At 44.2% G+C, this 22,500-nt stretch overlaps 1 protein-coding gene across 3 annotated transcripts in view; it reads right to left on the bottom strand.

Annotated features, from left to right (window-relative positions):
* bicral (BICRA like chromatin remodeling complex associated protein) overlaps positions 1-22,500 on the bottom strand; it is a 28,002-nt gene that overhangs the window by 4,651 nt on the left and 851 nt on the right. Inside the window, exons 2-11 of one of the 3 annotated variants that reach the window (XM_061931834.1) lie at positions 14,708-14,772; positions 14,435-14,480; positions 10,912-10,960; positions 10,742-10,807; positions 9,303-10,487; positions 9,183-9,231; positions 4,923-4,957; positions 4,803-4,852; positions 4,590-4,735; positions 4,416-4,510 (exon numbers count right to left, since the gene is read on the bottom strand). In XM_061931834.1, coding sequence (XP_061787818.1) covers positions 4,416-4,510; positions 4,590-4,735; positions 4,803-4,852; positions 4,923-4,957; positions 9,183-9,231; positions 9,303-10,487; positions 10,742-10,807; positions 10,912-10,960; positions 14,435-14,475 — 1,716 coding nt within the window. In that variant the 5' untranslated portion in view covers positions 14,476-14,480; positions 14,708-14,772. Of the gene's footprint in view, positions 1-4,415; positions 4,511-4,589; positions 4,736-4,802; positions 4,853-4,922; positions 4,958-9,182; positions 9,232-9,302; positions 10,488-10,741; positions 10,808-10,911; positions 10,961-14,434; positions 15,182-22,500 lie in introns of those variants that run through there. The other 2 variants (XM_061931835.1, XM_061931833.1) reach the window with 2 other exon arrangements.

Genomic DNA, 22,500 nt, shown 5'->3' with positions numbered 1-22,500 from the left:
ATGAGGGTGGGGATTTCATGACTATTTACATTGTGGATTGTCAGTGAGGGGATCACGGCTGTGGATGAACACATGTGGAGTTATGTACTTGACAAAAAAAGGGTGAAATAACTGAAAACATGTTTTGTGTTCTGTTTTTTTCGGGGTGGCCGCCCTTTACTCTGGTTGCTGCTTTGCACACTCTTGGCATTCTCTCGATGAGTTTCAAGTGAAAACCATTTCAGGTGACTACCTCTTCGGGCTCATCGGGAGAGTGCAGGGGGTGGCTATTTTGAAGAAACTCGAATACAAATTTCAATTTTTTGTCTTGGGTGCATGACTCCACGTGTTCATTCGTGGTTTTGGTGCCTTCAGTGACAATCTACAATGTAAATACGTGGGGACGGCGTGGCGTGGTTGGGAGAAGGGCCCTGTCAGCAACCTGAGAGTTCCTGGTTCAATCCCCACCTTCTACCAACCTCGTCACGTCCGTTGCGTTCCTGAGCAAGACACCCTTGCTCCTGATGGGTCGTGGCTAGGGCCTTGCATGGCAGCTCCCGCCATCTGTTTGTGAATGGGTGAATGTGGAAATAGTGTCAAAGTGCTTTGAGTACCTTGAAGGTAGAAAAGCGCTATACAAGTATAACCCATATTGATTTAAAGGGGAACATTATCACAATTTCAGAATTGTTAAAACCATTAAAAATCAGTTCCCAGTGGCTTATCATATTTTTCGAAGTTTTTTTTCAAAATTTTACCCATCACGCAATATCCCTAAAAAAAGCTTCAAAGTGCCTGATTTTAACCACCCGTCCATTTTCCTGTGACGTCACATAGTGAAGCCAACACAAACAAACATGGCGGAAAGAACAGCAAGCTATAGCGACATTAGCTCGGATTCAGACTCGGATTTCAGCGGCTTAAGCGATTCAACAGATTACGCATGTATTGAAACGGATGGTTGTAGTGTGGAGGCAGGTAGCGAAAACGAAATTGAGGAAGAAACTGAAGCTATTGAGCCATATCGGTTTGAACCGTATGCAAGCGAAACCGACGAAAACGACACGACAGCCAGCGACACGGGAGAAAGCGAGGACGAATTCGGCGATCGCCTTCTAACCAACGATTGGTATGTGTTTGTTTGGCATTAAAGGAAACTAACAACTATGAACTAGGTTTACAGCATATGAAATACATTTGGCAACAACATGCACTTTGAGAGTGCAGACAGCCCAATTTTCATCAATTAATATATTCTGTAGACATACCCTCATGTCAGCAGGCCAGGGAAGCTAGGGTCGATATTCTTCTCTTGATCATCTTCGGGACGGTGTGAGCCAAGACACCCAGGGGGTTTAGCTCGCTCGTCTGCGGGAACAAACTGCCGCCATTGCTTGCCGTGCTACCGAGGTCCTTTGTCCCTGAATTGCTCACACACTCCGGCAGATTCAATGGGGGTCTGGCGGCAGATTTCTTTGACTTTATCGTTGGAAATGCATCTGCTTTGAGTGTCGCAGGATATCCACACTTTCTTGCCATCTCTGTCGTAGCATAGCTTTCGTCGGTAAAGTGTGCGGAACAAACGTCCAATTTCTTGCCACTTTCGCATCTTTGGGCCACTGGTGCAACTTGAATCCGTCCCTGTTCGTGTTGTTACACCCTCCGACAACACACCGACGAGGCATGATGTCTCCAAGGTACGGAAAACAGTCGAAAAAAACGGAAAATAACAGAGCTGATTTGACTCGGTGTTTGAGAAAATGGCAAATTGCTGCCCGATGCGACGTCACATTGTGACGTCATCGCTCCGAGAGCGAATATTAGAATTCACCCATTTAGAGTTCGGAAATCGGTTAAAAAAATATATGGTCTTTTTTCTGCAACATCAAGGTATATATTGACGCTTACATAGGTCTTGTGATAATGTTCCCCTTTAAGTAAAGTCTTAATGTCATTAAAACGGTTATCTCCATCTTTTGACACTTCTTCCACTCCCCCACGCTACAACAAAGATGACAGAGGGAAGACGCTGTTGAAGGTGAGCCACGTAAATAAGACCGCCCACAAAACGGCGCATCCTGAGGCGACTGTCAGAAAGCGGCTTGAAGATGATCTGTCAAACATCATCTATGTCAGTGTTTTTCAACCTTTTTTGAGCCAAGGCACATTTTTTTCAGAGAAAAAAATGCAGAGGCACACCACCAGCAGAAATCATTAAAAACTGAAACTCAGCAGCTGATATTGACAATAAAAAGTTGCTGTCGCAATTGTTGGATATGACTTTAAAGCATGCATCACTATAGCTCTTGTCTCAAAGTAGGTGTACTGTCACCACCTGTCACATCACACCCTGACTTATTTGCTGTTTTCCTGTGTGTAGTGTTTTAGTTCTTGTCTTGCGCTCCTATTTTTGGTGACTTTTTCTCTTTTTTTGGTATTTTCCTGTAGCAGTTTCATGTCTTCCTTGACCGCTATTCCCCACACCTGCTTTGTTTTAGCAATCAAGAATATTTCAGTTGTTTTTATCCTTCTTTGTGTGGACATTGTTGATTGTCATGTCATGTTCGGATGTACTTTGTGGACGCTGTCTTTGCTCCACAGTAAGTCTTTGCTGTCGTCCAGCATTCTGTTTTTGTTTACTTTGTAGCCAGTTCAGTTTTAGTTTCGTTCTGCATAGCCTTCCCTAAGCTGCAATGCCTTTTTGGTTTAAGCATTAGACGCCTTTTTACCTGCACACTGCCTCCCGCTGTTTCCGACATCTACAAAGCAATTAGCTACCTGCTGCCACCTACTGATATGGAAGAATATTACACTGCTGAGCTCTAGACAGCACCGACACTCAACAACAACACATTATTTGCAGACTATAATTACTGGTGGCACAGTGGTTGAAAAACACTGATCTATGTAACATTTTGACCAAAGAACCACCATTACATGTTATGTAGACCACAAGGAAGTCTTTTACATTTAGAAAAAAAAATACAAACTATGACTCCTTTAATGCGCCTTTTGTATGAAAATAGACCTGACTCGACCCACTCATTGGCAGTGCGCCTTATAATCCGGTACGCTCTACGGTCCGGAAAATACGGTAGTCATGAAAATAAAGAAAACGCATTGAATGAGAAGGTGTGTCGAAACCTTTGGCCTATGCTGTATATCAGGGGTGCTCAAACTTTTTCTGCAGGCGAGCTACTTTTCAATTGATCAAGTTGTGGGGATCTACCTCATTCATATAAATAATTTATATTTACTTATTTATGAAATATATGTTTTTGTTAACAAGGTAAAGGTGTTTATTGATAATGCAAGCATGTTTAACACATATAGTTAATATTGTTAAAAAATTAAAGGTGTTTAATGATAATACAAGTATGTTTAATACATATAGTTAATATTGTTAACAAGTTAAACGTGTTTAATGATAATACAAGCATGTTTAACACATATAGTTAATATTGTTAATAAATTAAAGGTGTTTAAAGATAATACAAGCATGTTTAACACATATAGTTAATATTGTTAACAAGTTAAAGGTGTTTAATGATAATACAAGCATGTTTAACACATATAGTTAATATTGTTAAAAAAATTAAAGGTGTTTAATGATAATACCAGTATGTTTAATACATATAGTTAATATTGTTAATAAGTTAAAAGTGTTTAAAGATAATACAAGCATGTTTAACACATATAGTTAATATTGTTAACAACTTAAAGGTGGTTAAAGATAATACAAGCATGTTTAACACATATAGTTAATATTGTTAACAAGTTAAAGGTGTTTAAAGATAATACAAGCATGTTTAACACATATAGTTAATATTGTTAACAAGTTAAAGGTGTTTAAAGATAATACAAGCATGTTTAACACATATAGTTAATATTGTTAATAAGTTAAAGGTGTTTAAAGATAATACAAGCATGTTTAACTAATACCACATGAAAGTGGTTGGTTTTTGGCATCTTATTTGTCCAGCTTCCGTACTCCTTTGTATACACTTTACAAGAAATACATTGTCGGCAAACTCCGTAGCTTGCTAGCTTGTGCACGCCAGCTTTCTGAGACTCTTATTTTGTTAGCGCAACTGTGCAACTGTGCAGTAGGTCTTTGGAGTTTTGACGACAGGTACGGCGCCAGAGTCTGTTGAAATAAAGTGTTTCTCGCCTTCCAGTCGGTAATTTTAATGAGCTGGCAGCAGCCAGCGTCACCTCAGAAGACCCTCGGGTGCCGTGAATGTCAATCAAGTGACGAAAGTGACGTCATAGTGAAGATTTATGATCGCTCATTTTTAGGACTATTATTTTAATGCCTGGCTGGTGATCGACTGACACACCCTCCGAGATCGACCGGTAGCTCGCGATCGACGTAATGAGCACCCCTGCTGTATATGATACACCAGACATTTTAGCAGCAGCGTGTGTGTTTGTACCTCAGACTCTGCCAGAAGTAGCCGCCTGTATTTGTTTATCATGGACTGCGTCCTCATGAGCACCTGCGTCGCTACCGACTCAAATTCATCATCCACTGTAAATAGATTTAAAAAAAAATATTAGTCAGTACTGAGGTAGCCATTTTCAGCGTGACGTGCGGTAAAAATAAACACCCTGCGAGAACTCCTCCTGGGTGGGCGGCGCTCCCTGGAACACGTGGAAGGGGAGGAGCCTTTGAAGCACGTCGCTGAAGGATGTGAAGTGTTGCCGGTCGGGGGTGTGGACTCTGTCGTGGTCTTCCCTTAGCTGCTGTAGAATCCTACGGACACAATTTGTGGTTAAACATGCGTGATTGAACCAAAAACACAACTTAACAGTTGACTTACATTCCTCCCTTGGTAAGCGGCATGGGGGCGGGCCTCTTCTGAGCACTGACCTGTTCGGAGAAGGTTTAATGTACGCACTGATGTGATGTGAATGAGGAGGAGTACTGCCACAAAACATACCTGAGTATTGATGCATAAATCAGGTGTTTGCATCGCTACAGGAAGTCAAACACAAAAAGTCAATATGAGGGCCAAACGGATTGAAATTAGAGATGTCCGATAATATCAGACGGCCGATAAATGCTTTAAAATGTAATATCGGAAATTATCGGTATCGGTTCCAAAAAGTAAAATGTAAGACTTTTTAAAACGCCGCTGTACGGAGTGGGACACGGACTTAGGGAGAAGTACAGAGCGCCATAAACCTTAAAGGCACTGCCTTTGCGTGCCGGCCCAAACCCAAACCATACCTACTCAGTGGCCTAGTGGTTAGAGCAGGGGTGCTCATTACGTCAATCGCGATCTACCGGTCGATTTTGGAGGGTGTGTCAGTCGATCACCAGCCAGGCATTAAAAAAATAGTCCTAAAAATGAGCGATCATAAATCTTCACTATAACGTCACTTTTGTCACTTGATTGACATTCACGGCACCCGAGGGTCTTCTGAGATGACGCTGGCTGCTGCCAGCTCATTAAAATTACCGACTGGAAGGCGAAAAACACTTTATTTCAACAGACTCTGGCGCCGTACCTGTCGTCAAAACTCCAAAGACCGACTGCACAGTTGCACAATAAAAGCTCTGCTTCATCCTGCCTGCGCTACCAAAATAAGAGTCTCAGAAAGCTGGTGTGCACAAGCTAGCAAGCTACGGAGTTTGCCGACAATGTATTTCTTGTAAAGTGTATACAAAGGAGTACGGAAGCTGGACAAATAAGATGCCAAAAACCAACCACTTTCATGTGGTATTGGACAGAAAGGAGGACTTTTTTTCTCCTCCATTCGAAAATGCGGACGTTATCATCACCACTGTCTGATTCCTATCAATGCAAGTCATCACAATCAGGTAATACACCAACTTATATTCTTGTCTTCATGAAAGAAAGGAATCTATATGTGTTAAACATGCTTGTATTATCTTTAACCACCTTTAACTTGTTAACAATATTAACTATATGTGTTAAACATGCTTGCATTATCATTAAACACCTTTAACTTGTTAACAATATTAACTATATGTATTAAACATACTTGTATTATCATTAAACACCTTTAATGTATTAACAATATTAACTATATGTGTTAAACATGCTTGCATTATCATTAAACACCTTTAACTTGTTAACAAAAACATATATTTCATAAATAAGTAAATATAAATTATATATATGAATGAGGTAGATCCCCACTACTTGATCAATTGAAAAGTAGCTCGCCTGCAGAAAAGGTGTGAGCACCCCTGTGTTAGAGTGTCCGCCCTGAGATCGGTAGGTTGTGAGTTCAAACCCCGGTCGAGTCATACCAAAGACTATAAAAATGGGACCCATTACCTCCCTGCTTGGCACTCAGCATCAAGGGTTGGAATTGGGGGTTAAATCACCAAAAATGATTCCCGGGCGCTGCCCACTGCTCCCCTCACCTCCCAGGGGGTGAACAAGGGTGATGGGTCAAATGCAGAGAATAATTTCACCCACACCTAGTGTGTGTGCGTGACAATCATTGGTACTTTAACTTTAAACACATAATATCTATGGTTTTTCACACACACAAGTGAATGCCAATCATACTTGGTCAACCGAGGGTGGCCGTATAAACAACTTTAACACTGTTACAAATATGCGCCACACTGTGAACCCACACCAAACAAGAATGACAAACGCATTTCGGCAGAACATCCGCACCGTAACACAACAGAACAAATACCCAGAACCCCTTGCAGCACTAACTCTTCTGGGACGCTACAATATTCAACCCCCGCCCCACCTCAACCCCGCCCACCTCAACCTCCTCATGCTCTCTCAGGGAGAGCATGTCCCAAATTCCAAGCTGCTGTTTTGAGGCTCTCAATTTACCGGTCGATCTACGTTCCCATCCTCACCTATGGTCATGAGCTTTGGGTTATGACCGAAAGGACAAGATCACGGGTACAAGCGGCCCAAATGAGTTTCCTCCGCCGGGTGGCGGGGCTCTCCCTTAGAGATAGGGTGAGAAGCTCTGCCATCCGGGGGGAGCTCAAAGTAAAGCCGCTGCTCCACCACATGGAGAGGAACCAGATGAGGTGGTTCGGGCATCTGGTCAGGATGCCACCCGAACGCCTCCCTAGGGAGGTGTTTAAGGCACGTCCGACCGGTAGGAGGCCGCGGGGAAGACCCAGGACATGTTGGGAAGACTATGTCTCCCGGCTGGCCTGGGAACGCCTCGGGGTCCCACAGGAAGAGCTGGACGAGGTGGCTGGGGAGAGGGAAGTCTGGGCTTCCCTGCTTAGGCTGCTGCCCCCGCGACCCGACCTCGGATAAGCGGAAGAAGATGGATGGATGGATGGATGTTTTGAGGCTTGTTAAAAAAAAAAAGGCACTTTGTGACTTCAATAATAAATATGGCAGTGCCATGTTGGCATTTTTTTTCCATAACTTGAGTTGATTTATTTAGGAAAACCTTGTTACATTGTTTAATGCATCCTAACAAAATTAGGCATAATAATGTGTTAATTCCACGACTGTATACAGGTAAAAGCCAGTAAATTAGAATATTTTGAAAAACTTGATTTATTTCAGTAATTGCATTCAAAAGGTGTAACTTGTACATTATATTTATTCATTGCACACAGACTGATGCATTCAAATGTTTATTTCATTTAATTTTGATGATTTGAAGTGGCAACAAATGAAAATCCAAAATTCCGTGTGTCACAAAATTAGAATATTACTTAAGGCTAATACAAAAAAGGGATTTTTAGAAATGTTGGCCAACTGAAAAGTATGAAAATGAAAAATATGAGCATGTACAATACTCAATACTTGGTTGGAGCTCCTTTTGCCTCAATTACTGCGTTAATGCGGCGTGGCATGGAGTCGATGAGTTTCTGGCACTGCTCAGGTGTTATGAGAGCCCAGGTTGCTCTGATAGTGGCCTTCAACTCTTCTGCGTTTTTGGGTCTGGCATTCTGCATCTTCCTTTTCACAATACCCCACAGATTTTCTATGGGGCTAAGGTCAGGGGAGTTGGCGGGCCAATTTAGAACAGAAATACCATGGTCCGTAAACCAGGCACGGGTAGATTTTGCGCTGTGTGCAGGCGCTAAGTCCTGTTAGAACTTGAAATCTCCATCTCCATAGAGCAGGTCAGCAGCAGGAAGCATGAAGTGCTCTAAAACTTGCTGGTAGACGGCTGCGTTGACCCTGGATCTCAGGAAACAGAGTGGACCGACACCGGCAGATGACATGGCACCCCAAACCATCACCCAACCATGCAAATTTTGCATTTCCTTTGGAAATCGAGGTCCCAGAGTCTGGAGGAAGACAGGAGAGGCACAGGATCCACGTTGCCTGAAGTCTAGTGTAAAGTTTCCACCATCAGTGATGGTTTGGGGTGCCATGTCATCTGCTGGTGTCGGTCCACTCTGTTTCCTGAGATCCAGGGTCAACGCAGCCGTCTACCAGCAAGTTTTAGAGCACTTCATGATTCCTGCTGCTGACCTGCTCTATGGAGATGGAGATTTCAAGTTCCAACAGGACTTGGCGCCTGCACACAGCGCAAAATCTACCCGTGCCTGGTTTACGGACCATGGTATTTCTGTTCTAAATTGGCCCGCCAACTCCCCTGACCTTAGCCCCATAGAAAATCTGTGGGGTATTGTGAAAAGGAAGATGCAGAATGCCAGACCCAAAAACGCAGAAGAGTTGAAGGCCACTATCAGAGCAACCTGGGCTCTCATAACACCTGAGCAGTGCCAGAAACTCATCGACTCCATGCCACGCCGCATTAACGCAGTAATTGAGGCAAAAGGAGCTCCAACCAAGTATTGAGTATTGTACATGCTCATATTTTTCATTTTCATACTTTTCAGTTGGCCAACATTTCTAAAAATCCCTTTTTTGTATTAGCCTTAAGTAATATTCTAATTTTGTGACACACGGAATTTTGGATTTTCATTTGTTGCCACTTCAAATCATCAAAATTAAATGAAATAAACATTTGAATGCATCAGTCTGTGTGCAATGAATAAATATAATGTACAAGTTACACCTTTTGAATGCAATTACTGAAATAAATCAAGTTTTTCAAAATATTCTAATTTACTGGCTTTTACCTGTATATCGGTATCGGTTGATATCGGAATCTGTAATTAAGAGTTGGACAATATCGGAATATCCGCAAAATAGCCATTATCGGACATCTCTAATTTAAATGTTAATAAAGAAGTAAGAAATGTGAAAAGTTACCATGAACGCTGCTAAGCTGCACTTGTTTGACGGCAGACAATGAAGAATTCTGTCAAAATCAGAATGCGACAAGTGAGATAAGAGCGTGACAAAAAGACCCAATTGATGTGTTCTTGTTACCTGCTCGTGTGTCACCGTGTTAGGTAAAGGGGACAATGACGTACAGTTCTGAGTTTGTGTCACTAGAAGGCGCTGCACCGGGCAGGCGGAAACCTGCCCATGACTCGCCGGGTTGACCAGCGCCAGCCGGCCGGTAGAGCACGCCGTGTGCGCGGTGCTCGTCCATGTTTGCGTCACGCCCCCTCCGCCCTGGTTCAAAATGAGCGGCCCGCCCGCTTGTGCGGCGAAGTTCTGACCGGCCACAATCTGCACTGTCTTCTGAGCGGTGATCAGTGTGCTGGCACCGGGGTCGGCGGGGCCGTTGTGGACGGCGCCGGGCTGAGCGAGCGCCAGAGAAGCGGGCAACAAGAATTGTCCCGGTTGCAAGTTGGCTTGCGCGTGCTGCTGGTCCAATGGCGGCTGCACTACGATGGAGCCGTTGGCGGTGTACTGCGCTCCGGGAGTTGCGGCGTTAGCAAAGGTGGAGGCTGCGGGCTGTAGGCTGTAGACGGTCTGAGCCCCAGCTTGATGGGGTTTAGGCTGAATTGGTCTCACAAGAGTCTGCGTCCCTCCAGGACCTCTCTGGATGATGACGTTTTGGAGGGGGATGTTCTTAAAAGGCAAACCCACTTGGCCTAGCTGCCCTTGGGTGGGGGCAAACACCTGTCCTCCTGGAGTAGACGCCGCCGGAGCTACAGCCCCCGCCGGCCTCAGCACAATCTGTGGAGTTCTTTCCAAACCACTCAAAGTCATGACTCCGCCTCCCGCGCCGAACGACCCCAACACCTGGATGTGCTGGGCGGAGCCGTTAGACAGCGGGGGTACGCCTCGCATGAGCTGTCCGGTCGGCAACGCCGCCGCCGCCGTCGCCGTGGTGACCCCGCCCCCTCCGTAACCCCCAGAGGCCAGCTGGGACGGGAAGGACACGGGGGCCTGCACGAGGGTGGGGGCGGGCTGGGAGTCGAGCAGGGCCTCCTGTGCCAGCGTTTGCTCCGTGATGTCGGCCTCCAGGAGGGACTTCTGCAGGATGTCGAAGGGCTGGTCTTCGCCGCCGAGATCCACGCCGCCTCCCGGCGAGCTCCCGGCCCCCAGTTGGTCCTCGATGAATGAGAGGCTGCTGGAGAGCTGGAGGCCGTCCCTGGCAGGATCGGCGCCAAAGTCCGCCATTGAAGAGGGGCCATCTTTGAGTCTGTCGTTGGCGCTCGCCTAAATGAGGCATTTAGCCATGAGAAAGAAACATGTGAACTGCATATTAAACAGCATTTCCTGTGGACTCTTTGCTCTTTTTGTTAGCGTGAAAAGCAGGGATTTAAAGCCCAAACAATGAGGGGCAGCTGCAAGGTCGTGTATCCTAAATCAAGTAGGCTCTCAGAATATGTGCATTTCCTGTTTACTCGTGTCGCACGGACCACACAAACGACTATTTCCTTTCAACTTATTATTCAAACGTGCAGACTCACAGTGTCCCCGGCGAAGAAAGAAGCATCGGAGCCGTACGCCGCGTTAGCTACGTCATCCTCTTCGATCTGCAGAGAGATCACATGGTAAAAAAAAAAAAAAACACTCAAAATGGTATGCTTTTAAACATCCTTAATCTGGCAGTCTGTAGGATCTTTTAAGAGTCACTCACGGACTTGCTGTTGCTGCCATGGAGATAGTCATTCAATGCATCCACATCTCTGAAAAACGGTAGAAAACACCTTAAAATGTTTATGTCTTGACTCGTTTTTTCTTATTGTGCCAATATCATTAAAGGAGAACTGTACTTTTGGGAGAATTTTGTCAATCATTGACAATCCTTATGTAGGACAAGCACACTGTTCTTTTTTAATGCATTCTAACTTGTAAATAAACGTCAGCAAAAGTCAGCAATGGAGTCTTTAACTATGTTTATGCTGCAGGCCAAAGTAGCTAAAATCTGATTTTTTTTTTTATCTGATTATTTTCCAGATGACTGTTTACACTGCGAGTAAAATGTGATTTTTATCAGACTCCAGTGTAAACGCACACAGGCTCCAATGTGGGGCCTCGACGTCACTCGTATGTGCACTTCGATAAAATGAAAACAATGGAACTTGACTGGGAGGAAGTCCCTACTACTACAAAATAAAATAAAAGTCGTAACACCTTAGTGAAGTGAATTGAATAATATTTAAATACAATGCAAAATGCTCTCGATTTACCGGGTGATTTACGTTCCCATCCTCACCTATGGTCATGAGCTTTGGGTCATGACCGAAAGGACAAGATCACGGGTACAAGCGGCTGAAATGAGTTTCCTCCGCCGGGTGGCGGGTCTCTCCCTTAGAGATAGGGTGAGAAGCTCTGTCATCCGGGAGGAGCTCAAAGTAAAGCCGCTGCTCCTCCTCATCGAGGAGCCAGATGAGCTGGTTCGGGCATCTGGTCAGGATGCCACATGAACGCCTCCCTAGGGAGGTGTTTCAGGCACGTCCGACCGGTAGGAGGCCACGGGGAAGACCCAGGACACGTTGGGAAGACTATGTCTCCTGGCTGGCCTGGGAATGCCTCAGGATCCCTCAGGAGGAGCTGGACGAAGTGGCTGGGGAGAGGGAAATCTGGGCTTCCCTGCTTAGGCTGCTGCCCCCGCGACCCGACCTCGAATAAGCGGAAGAAGATGGATTAATGGATGGATGGACACTGCAAAATCTGAAATCTATGTACAAACCCTGTTTCCATATGAGTTGGGAAATTGTGTTAGATGTAAATATAAACGGAATACAATGATTCGCAAATCCTTTTCAAGCCATATTCAATTGAATGCACTACAAAGACAAGATATTTGATGTTCAAACTCATAAACTTTTTTTTTTTTTTGCAAATAATAATTAACTTAGAATTTCATGGCTGCAACACGTGCCAAAGTAGTTGGGAAAGGGCATGTTCACCACTGTGTTACGTCACCTTTTCTTTTAACAACACTCAATAAACAATTGGGAACTGAGGAAACTAATTGTTGAAGCTTTGAAAGTGGAATTCTTTCCCATTCTTGTTTTATGTCGAGCTTCAGTCGTTCAACAGTCCGGGGTCTCCGCTGTCGTATTTTACGCTTCATAATGCGCCACACATTTTCGATGGGAGACAGGTCTGGACTGCAGGCGGAGCAGGAAAGTACCCGCACTCTTTTTTACGAAGCCAAGCTGTTGTAACACGTGCTGAATGTGGCTTGGCATTGTCTTGCTAAAATAAGCAGGGGCGTCCATTAAAAAGACGGCGCTTAGATGGCAGCATATGTTGTTCCAAAAGCTGTATGTACCTTTCAGCATTAATGGTGCCTTCACAGATGTGTAAGTTACCCATGCTTTGGGCACTAATGCACCCCCATACCATGCCGTCTTACCTACGTGGGTAGGTAAGACCGTCCACAAAACGCTGCATCCTGAACGGCAGAACCCTCTAATAACTAAAGTTCCATCGGTGAAGTATGTAAACCCACTACAGTTTTTAGCGCATTGATGGCTAGTCGACTGACAGATATAAGTAAGGACTTAACACTAACTTGTATTAGAAATACAATTGCGGAAGCGCGCACATTTTCAGGACTTATGCAGATCCCAAATACACATCAGCAGGTACCAGAAGGTAGGAAAAGTTGGTTTTAGCATAATATTGTGAAACAAAACGCCAGATAATGTCTGCTAATAGGTGCCATTTTGCAGTCTTTATACACGCACCATAATAATGCGAAGTTTAATGCGCAGACAACCCAACAAGCGGCGCGGCTTCATAGCTTACCGAAGTCGTACTAAAAACATTTTTGACAGATTTTTGAGCGCCGGGTGTAATGTTCTATATTCTAAATGGAATGTTTAATGTTTTGGTGTTGTTTACAGCCATCATATTGCAGTCTACACATATCGCCATATTTGCCAACCCTCCCGGATTTTCCGGGAGACTCCCGAAATTCAGCGCCTCTCCCGAAAACCTCCCGGGACAAATTTTCTCCCGAAAAACTCCCGAAATTCAGGCGGACCTGAGTGACGTGTGGACAACACACAACAACAGTGTCTACCGTAAAGCAGTTCGTCTGCCGTAAACAGCAATGTTGTGACACTTTTAAACAGGACAATACTGCCATCTACTGTACATGCATATGTGACCCATCCATAATGTGTCACATTTTTGTGTTGATTTATTTATTTTTATTTTGTGGTTTGAATTCGTTTTTGGAGCTGTCATTACACATTTATCAGTATTCACATTGGTCAGTAGGGGGCAGTAGGGCGTTTCTTCCCAATTGAATGCTATCACCTGCAGACCGGAAGTGTCTTGTCGTTCTGATGAGCGTGACCAGTCTGTGAACAATTAAAACGTCCTGTGTGCTTTTTCCTCCTGTATAACAGGTTAGTTTTGGTGAATCAACTCACTGAATAATATCCATGTGATCTTTATAAGTTTAAGTACACATTCTGATGGAGGAGCCTAACTCTAAAGTGTTTGTGAGTTGTAGTTTATAAATGAACACTGAAATTCAAGTATTTATTTTATTTATATATATATATATATATATATATATATATATATATATATATATATATATATATATATATATATATACATATATATATATATAGCTAGAATTCACTGAAAGTCAAGTATTTCTTATATATATATATATCTCTTAACCACGCCCCCCGCCCCCACCTCCCGAAATCGGAGGTCTCAAGGTTGGCAAGTATGCATACCGCTTATGTATGACTGCCATCTACTGGTCACACTTATCATTACACCATGTACCAAATAAAATTGCTTCGAGGTCAGTAAGCACAACCCAAACTCATGCCGTACATTAGGCGCACCGGGTCATCAGAATCAGAAATACTTTGTTAATCCCCGAGGGGAAATTAAAAATTTTCAGCACATATTATTTATAAGGCGCATTATAAGGTGCACTGTCGATTTTTGAGAAAATGAAAGGATTTTAAGTGCGCCTTGTAGTCCGAAAAATATGGTAGTCTGTTAGTTTAATTGTTAGCCACCTCTATCTTTGCCGTATTTAAGGACTAGGAATGCATAAAAAAGATAAGCATATGTCATACATAGGGATTGTGAATGGTAGGCAAATTTCCCCCCCAAAAAAGGGCAGTTACCCTTTAAAGGCTGTGAATTTTTTTTGTCTAGTTTTGTTCTTTTACCCTAAAATATCCAGAAGATGACGATCGTCCTCATCGTCCATGACACCTGAAGACAAACCAGGTTGTTTAAAAGCCTGGACACTGCATTAGGTACACCTGCACCAAGTCCAACTCTGCAAAACTCAATGCTCTACTTGGATTCATATTGATCCGACTATATTGTTTATTCAATGTAGTTTGCAGTGGTGCACATCTGCACTGTAACACAGTGAGAACTGTTATGTTTGGCTTCTGTGGAGCGCGGTGTCATGTTTTCCGCTCTGTGTCACTCACAGTTTTGTGCCAGGTTGCATGGATCCAGTCATGTAAACATCCTACGCTTCCAGTGACAGGGCGGGCTGCGGGGCGACAAAATGCATTTGCGAGATGACAAAGAGAGTTAAATGCAGACATTGTGTGGGCGAGTGTTGGAAAGTGATAGTAAGGCAATTGTACCACCATGAGAGAGCAGTGTAAAATGAGGGCAGGGTGGCCTCGACACACATTTTCCCGCCCCTTCTGCCGTCTTCTCTATGGGTGGAAATGTGCATTTGTGTGGAAGTAATGCTCCAAATATGCACGAAGGACAGCCACGATGGAGGGTTGGCTTTATGTCACTGAACTTGTGTGTCAAGAAATGTGTTTGGCGCACCCTTGTTGCAAATATAGATATTTGGCAGTGGAATATGTATCTTAAACAGGCGTTTGAGACACATTTTGACAGGACAAGAATGATTTTTTAGCAACATAAGGCACAAAATGGCGTTGTGTTTGGAGCACACTTGTCACAAAAATGTACACACTAGAGATGCGCGGATAGGCAATTATTTCATCCGCAACCGCATCAGAAAGTCGTCAACCATCCGCCATCCACCCGATGTAACATTTGATCAGAACCGCACCCGCCCGTTGTTATATATCTAATATAGACGATGCAAGGCATTAGTGAGGTTATAAAGCTTTTGCCTGTTAAAGAAAGGAGACTGATCCAATGCAGCACAGACATTCGCGTGCCACGCTGTCACGACCCAGACGCACACCAGTGCGCAATCATATGGGAGCCGCGCTGAGCGCACCTCAAAGCGCGTCTCGCTGCCGGCGACGGCCGGGTATGGGCCCGACGCTCCAGCGCCATCCATTTTCAGGGCTAGTTGATTCGGCAGGTGGATTGTTACACACTCCTTAGCGGTTTCCGACTTCCATGGCCACCGTCCTGCTGTCTATATCAACCAGGGTGAGCCCCACCCCTTTCGTGAGCGCACTGCGCGCGGAGTGACCCCTGTTACGCGCCCCCGGCAACAGGGGTGGCGGGCAGGTAAGCTGCGCGGGCGGAGCGCGCGGAGTGACCCCTGTTACGAGCCCCTGGCCACGGGGGTGGCGGGCAGGTAAGCTGCTTACCGGCTGCGCGTGACGTCGGCCGCGGCGAAGGCGGACGAGGCGGGGTGTCGGTGCGGTGGGCGCGGTGGTGACCCTGGACGTGCGTCGGGCCCTTCTCGCGGATCGCCTCAGCTACGGCTCCCGGTGGGGCCCTCTCGGGGGAAGGGGCCTCGGTCCCGGACCCCGGCGAGGCGTCCCTTCTCCGCTCCGTAAAAGTGTCCATCTCTTTTATTTTTTTTTCTTCTGTTGTGGCATATGCAGCAGGTGCCTGCTTGTTTTTCGTATGTGGGTAACAACATTTAACTATGTATATATATTTCCGAATTGGTTTAACTTCCACCCGCCTGAATCTATTTAAAATCTAATTTTTTTTTATTTCAACCGCCCGACCCGACCCGACCCGCGGATAATATCTAATTTTTTTTAATTTCATCCGCCCGATCCGCGGACTCCGCGGTTGTGCCCGCAACCCGCGCATCTCTAGTATACACACATGGACATTTAGTAGTGGACTGTGTATTTGTGCACTGACAACATTGACGTTTGAACGGCGTTTTCACGGCACAATAGGATTTTAAGCGAGACAAGACACAAAATGGCTGACGTGCGGCCCCGGCTGTCGTTTTACGTCATGTTCAGCCACCATCTTTGAATGACTCACAGAAGCACAAACTGGAAAAATACAGTTTTAAATAATCGCTATAGGACATTAAAGCACAATTTATTTGTTATGTAACTGATAGGGGCGTAACGGTATGCAGTGTTTCCCACACATTCATTTATTTGTGGCGGCCCGCCACGAAAGAACTACGTCCGCCACAAATGGATTTTTCGGCTTTTGACTCGCTCGACCGCTCATAAAAGCAATGGGACTCTGTCTGTGAATGTACCTTGTAGTTACAACTCCGGTGCTGTAGGTGGCGGTAGCCTACTATGCATTGTAACTCCGCCAATAGCACTTAATTCACCTGGTGGGCCAGAAGAAGAAGACGACGACGAAGACGGACGGACGGGATCAAAATACGAGGGTAATATAGGTTATGGTAGATAGGTTATAGCTGCATCGCTCGCGGCTCGTCATATATTTAACGTTAATCCGCGATTTCACCGAGCGTTTCACTGACGGTGAGCAGCCTGACGCTGCTTCATTAACAACGCCGCTGTTTGACTCGGGTCCGGGGCAGACGGACGTAATAACAATCACCTGTTTTCATACCGACGAGCTAACGTGTCCAGGTTATAACCCTGTTGTCAATAAACACACGTGGAGACGGTGCTTCAGATACTACATTAATACTCAAGCTAAAATGTCCACTGTCCGCTGCAGCATGTGAATGCAATGAAAATAATAAAATCTGAGCCAACCAGCTGTTAAAATGTTGTCCAGGTTAATGTTTTGGCCATTAAAGGCCCTTCATTTCAAGATTTCAACTGTGATCGGGCTTTAAACAGGTGGCTGACCTGTTCAGATGGGTGTAACTGCTACTGGTCAAATAATGTGAAATAGCATTTAATTTTACATGTATGCAATGCCATTTAAATGTAATTATAGATAATAATAATAATAAATACTGTGTAGTGTTGTAAATAGTCAACAGGAAGGATTTTAGTAAGATATAAGCCATGAGCACTACACAGCCAGAAAAAAACCTAGGCAGGACAAGTAAAAATATTGGGGCAAGTAGATTTGAGAAGTCGGGCAAGTAGAAAAATTAGGGCGGAGGGAACAGGTGAGACTCCGCAAACACTGAAAAATAAAGCAGGGTCAGATCAGAAATGCACTTTTCTCATGAAAAGGGTCCTAATTTATATTCTTATGTGCCTTATAGAGAGGACCACGACAAAACATACACCTCTGCCTCTGTTTCACTTTATGTTGCTGGTAAATAATACGGTTGTAGTAGTAGGCTAAAGTAAAATTATTTAGTATGCACTAATTAAAGGGGCAGAGCTTTAAGAGACATTTTAGCTTTTATATTTTATAAGATATATTTTTTGTAAGAACCACAATTAATAAATATATTTCAGTGAATAACTAATTGTTCAAATCTGTATATAAATATGTACATAAAGTGTTGTAATTATATTCCAACTCCGCGTTCTTCTTGGTCATCGCCGCTGCCGCCGCCACCCTGCGCCCCCCCCGACCACACCACCACAAATAGATGCCTGCCCTGTGGGAAACACTGGTATGTGTATATGTATTGAACCATTTCGGTACGGGGGTTCCGGTTCGGTTCCGAGGTGTACCGAACGAGTTTCCACACGGAAATATTAAGTAGCGTAATGCACGTTGTGTAAACATTGCACACCGAGGCACAACACACGGCATGCTAGCAGCTAACGAGCTACGATAGACTGACCATACGTCCTCTTTTCCACCGGACATGTTCTCTTTTGCGGGGCTGTCAGGGCGGAGTTTCTCAAAATGCCTCAAATGTCCGGCATTTTGAGTTAGGGTTGCGTGTATTTTCAATGTACGTTCAGGGTTAAGAAGGGGTTAAAAACAAAACAAATTGTGAAGGTGTGCAGCAGCATTGGTGAGGGAGGGGCAGAGACAGAGAGAGAGAGAGAGTTATGATAAATGCGCATGCGTCGCCAGGCTCTGCTTTTTATCCATAGATTTATCAGATTTAATTTTTTATTATCTACAGCAGGGTTGTCAAAAGTGTGCCCCGGAGGCCATTTGCGGCCCACAGCTAATGTTTTAAAGGCTCACGGCACATTCTAAAAATACTATTAAAATAAACAAAAACATAACAAAAGTGAAATAAAAAAGCTTAAAGGTTAAATGTAATTTAGAAAAAGTTGCAATGTTGACTAATAAAACAAAGCTGTTTTTTTTTCTTTCAAACTGTCATTGCTCAAAACATACTATTGAATCAAAATAGGGATGTCCCGATCCAGGTTTTTGCACTTCCGATCCGATACAGATATTGCTTTTGCACTTCCGATCCGATACCGACCGATACTGGCCTATCCGAGCATGTATTAAAGTTTAAAGTTATTTAGCCTACTTAGTTGTCAGAATCATGTTGAAAAGGGTTTTAGTACTCTTGATAACAACTAACCAGCTGAATTAAGGGAGTTTGAATAATACACAATGGTTGGTAACAAGAAACTGACCTGTTTATTCAAGAATAAACACAAAATAGACAAAATTATACATGACAAACAGAAATGGCATCATTGAACTAGGGCTGGGCGATATGGCCTTTTTTTAATATTGCGATATTTTAAGGCCATATCACGATACACCATATATATGTGGATACTTTGCCTTAGCCTTGAATGAACACTTGATGCATATAATCACAGCAGTATGATGATTCTATGTGTCTACATTAAAACATTCTTCTTCATACTGCATTAATATATGCTACTTTTAAACTTTCATGCAGAGAAGGATGGTGTGGACGTGTGGCACCGAATGGAGATACGCGTCTCGACAGACGTTACAATATTTGAACAATGATGACGAAAACTGTTTTCTCTGTCGTGTCCGTGTGTCGAAAATTGTTATGCGCTTATTTTTTTATTTGATTTTGTGCGTGGCATAGATTTGTCATGCGCAGAGGACGCTTGAGCAGTGCGCAATTGCACAGGCGCGCACCTTAGAGGGAGCGTTGCTCGCACGGCTGCGCTAGCATCACAGCTAATGTTAGCCATGCTGCTACCTCTCTGCTCGGGGAGGACGTATACGTATGTGACGTATGACGTGACAGTATGTGACGTGTGTAAGAAGGTGCGCTTGCTGTCTGTGAGAGGGAGACACAGAAAAGAGTGAGAAGAGCAGTAGTCGTGTAATGCCAGCCGCTAAAAGCAACTGCGTGAGAATCCACAGACCTGTGGATGTGTTGAAGGTGTGCTGGAAAATGCGGAACGGAAATTAGGGAGCAGCAGAAAAGTGGAATGTATTATTTAAATAGGTGCGTTGGGAAACACGGACCGGAGTTTTTTTTTTAAACTGGATCTGGATCGGCATTTTCCCATGCCTTGCCGATACGTATTTTTTGGCAAATATCGGTGGCCGATCCGATCCAAATATCGGATCGGGACATCCCTAAATCAAAATCAATGTTATTATGAATTATTGACCTATCCAAGGTTCCGATTGCTTCACATCAAATATTCCACTAAGAAAAATATCTTTGGTGGAAGATTTTGCAAATTTGGTAAATAAATAACCCAAAAATGTATATTTTGTTGTTTTCTTACTGTACCGAAAATGAACCGAACCGCGACCTCTAGTGTGGAAGTAATGCTCCAAATATGCATGAAGGACAGCCATGATGGAGGATTGGCTTTATGTCACTGAACTTGTGTCAAGAAATGTTTGGAGCACCCTTGTTGCAAATATAGATATTTGGTAGTGGAATGTGTGTTTCAAACAACATTTTCACAAGACAAGAAGGATATTTAAGCAATATAAGGCACAAAATGGTATCTTGTGTGTGTGTGTGTGTGTAAAGAAATGTGTTTGGAGCGGACTTGTCACAAAAATGTACACGCATGGATTTAAATGTATTTGTGCACTGACAACATCGACGTTTGAACGCCGTTTTCACGGCACAATAGGGATTTTAAGCGAGACAGGGCACAAAATGGCTGATGTGCTGTCGTTTTAGGACTCAGCCACCATCTTTGAATGACTCACAGAAGCACAAACTGGGAAAATACCGTTGTTTTATCCGCTGTGTAATCGAGTGTTTTAATATGCCGCCATTGTTGTTAACAGAGTTGTCTCTGACAGTGCATTTGTGTGGAAGTAATGCTCCAAATATGCATGAAGGACAGCCATGATGGAGGGTTGGCTTTATGTCACTGAACTTGTGTGTCAAGAAATGTTTGGAGCACCCTTGTTGCAAATATAGATATTTGGTAGTGGAATGCCATCTACGGGTTGGGGAGGAGATCTTGCCCCAAGTGGAGGAGTTCAAGTACCTCGGAGTCTTGTTCACGAGTAGGGGAAGAGTGGATCGTGAGATCGACAGGCGGATCGGTGCGGCATCTTCAGTAATGCGGACCCTGTATCGATCCGTTGTGGTGAAGAAGGAGCTGAGCCGGAAGGCAAAGCTCTCGATTTACCGGTCGATCTACGTTCCCATCCTCACCTATGGTCATGAGCTTTGGGTCATGACCGAAAGGACAAGATCACGGGTACAAGCGGCCGAAATGAGTTTCCTCCGCCGAGTGGCGGGGCTCTCCCTTAGAGATAGGGTGAGAAGCTCTGTCATTCGGGGGGAGCTCAAAGTAAAGCCGCTGCTCCTCCACATCGAGAGGAGCCAGATGAGGTGGTTCGGGCATCTGGTCAGGATGCCACCCGAACGCCTCCCTAGGAAGGTGTTTCGGGCACGTCCGACCGGTAGGAGGCCACGGGGAAGACCCAGGACACGCTGGGAAGACTATCTCTCCCGGCTGGCCTGGGAACGCCTCGGGATCCCCCGGGAGGAGCTGGACGAAGTGGCTGGGGAGAGGGAAGTCTGGGCTTCCCTGCTTAAGCTGCTGCCCCCGCGACCAGACCTCGGATAAGCGGAAGAAGATGGATGGATGGTAGTGGAATGTGTATTTCAAACAGGGGTTTGAGCCACATTTTCACAAGACAAGAAGGATACTTAAGCCACATAAGGCACAAAATGGCATCTAGTGTGTGTGTAGAGATATGTGCTTAAAGCGCACTTGTCACAAAAATGTACACACATTGATTTAAATGTATTTGTGCACTGACAACATTGAAGTTTGAACGGCGTTTTCACGGCACAATAGGGATTTTAAGCGAGACAGGGCACAAAATGGCGGACGTGCTGTCGTTGTTCATGTTCAGCCACCATCTATGAATGACAAACTGGAAAAATACTCGCTCTAGGACATCAAATCACAATTCATCGGTTATGTAATCGAGTATTTTTAAATATGCTGCCTTTGTTGTTAGCAGAGTTGTCTCTGACAGTGCATTTGTGTGGAAGTAATGCTCCAAATATGCATGAAGGACAGCCATGATGGAGGCTTGGCTTTAATGTCACTGAACTTGTGTGTCAAGAAATGTGTTTGGAGCACCCTTGTTGCAAATAGAGATATTTGGTAGTGGAATGTGTATTTCAAACATTTTCACAAGACAAGAAGGATATTTAGACAACATAAGGCACAAAATGGCATCTTGTGTGTGTAAAGATATGTGCTTGGAGCGCACTTGTCACAAAAAAGTACACACACATGGATTTAAATGTATTTGTGCACTGACAACATTGAAGTTTGAACGGCGTTTTCACGGCAAAATAGGGATTTTAACCGGAGACAAGACACAAAATGGCTGACGTGCAGCCCCGGCTGTCGTTTTACGAGCTGCGCCATGTTCAGCCACCATCTTTGAATGACAAACTGGAAAAATACCGTTGGAAATAATCGCTATAGGACATTAAAGCACAATGTATTCGTTATGAAATCGAGTATTTTAATATGCCGCCATCGTTGCTGTTAACCGAGCGTATTTTGACTGTAACTATTAAAAACAATAATTTCACTGCGGATTAGCCAAATACGAAGCAAATAACTAAAAAATGGGCAATTGTGGTTTAAAGTGGTATTTTAAAATGACCACTGAACGTAAATGGGATTTTTTTTGTACCAACACTTTATGAGCTTCCTCGTCACAAAGAAAGCTGGTACATTTGGACCGAACAAAGCCCCAATTCTCCCCTTCAGATCCGCCA

This window comes from Nerophis lumbriciformis, linkage group LG39 (assembly GCF_033978685.3).
Source record: "Nerophis lumbriciformis linkage group LG39, RoL_Nlum_v2.1, whole genome shotgun sequence".
Lineage (NCBI taxonomy): Eukaryota > Metazoa > Chordata > Actinopteri > Syngnathiformes > Syngnathidae > Nerophis > Nerophis lumbriciformis.
The sequence above is the reverse complement of the archived record's forward strand: the minus strand, read 5'-3'. Positions and strand labels throughout refer to the sequence as shown.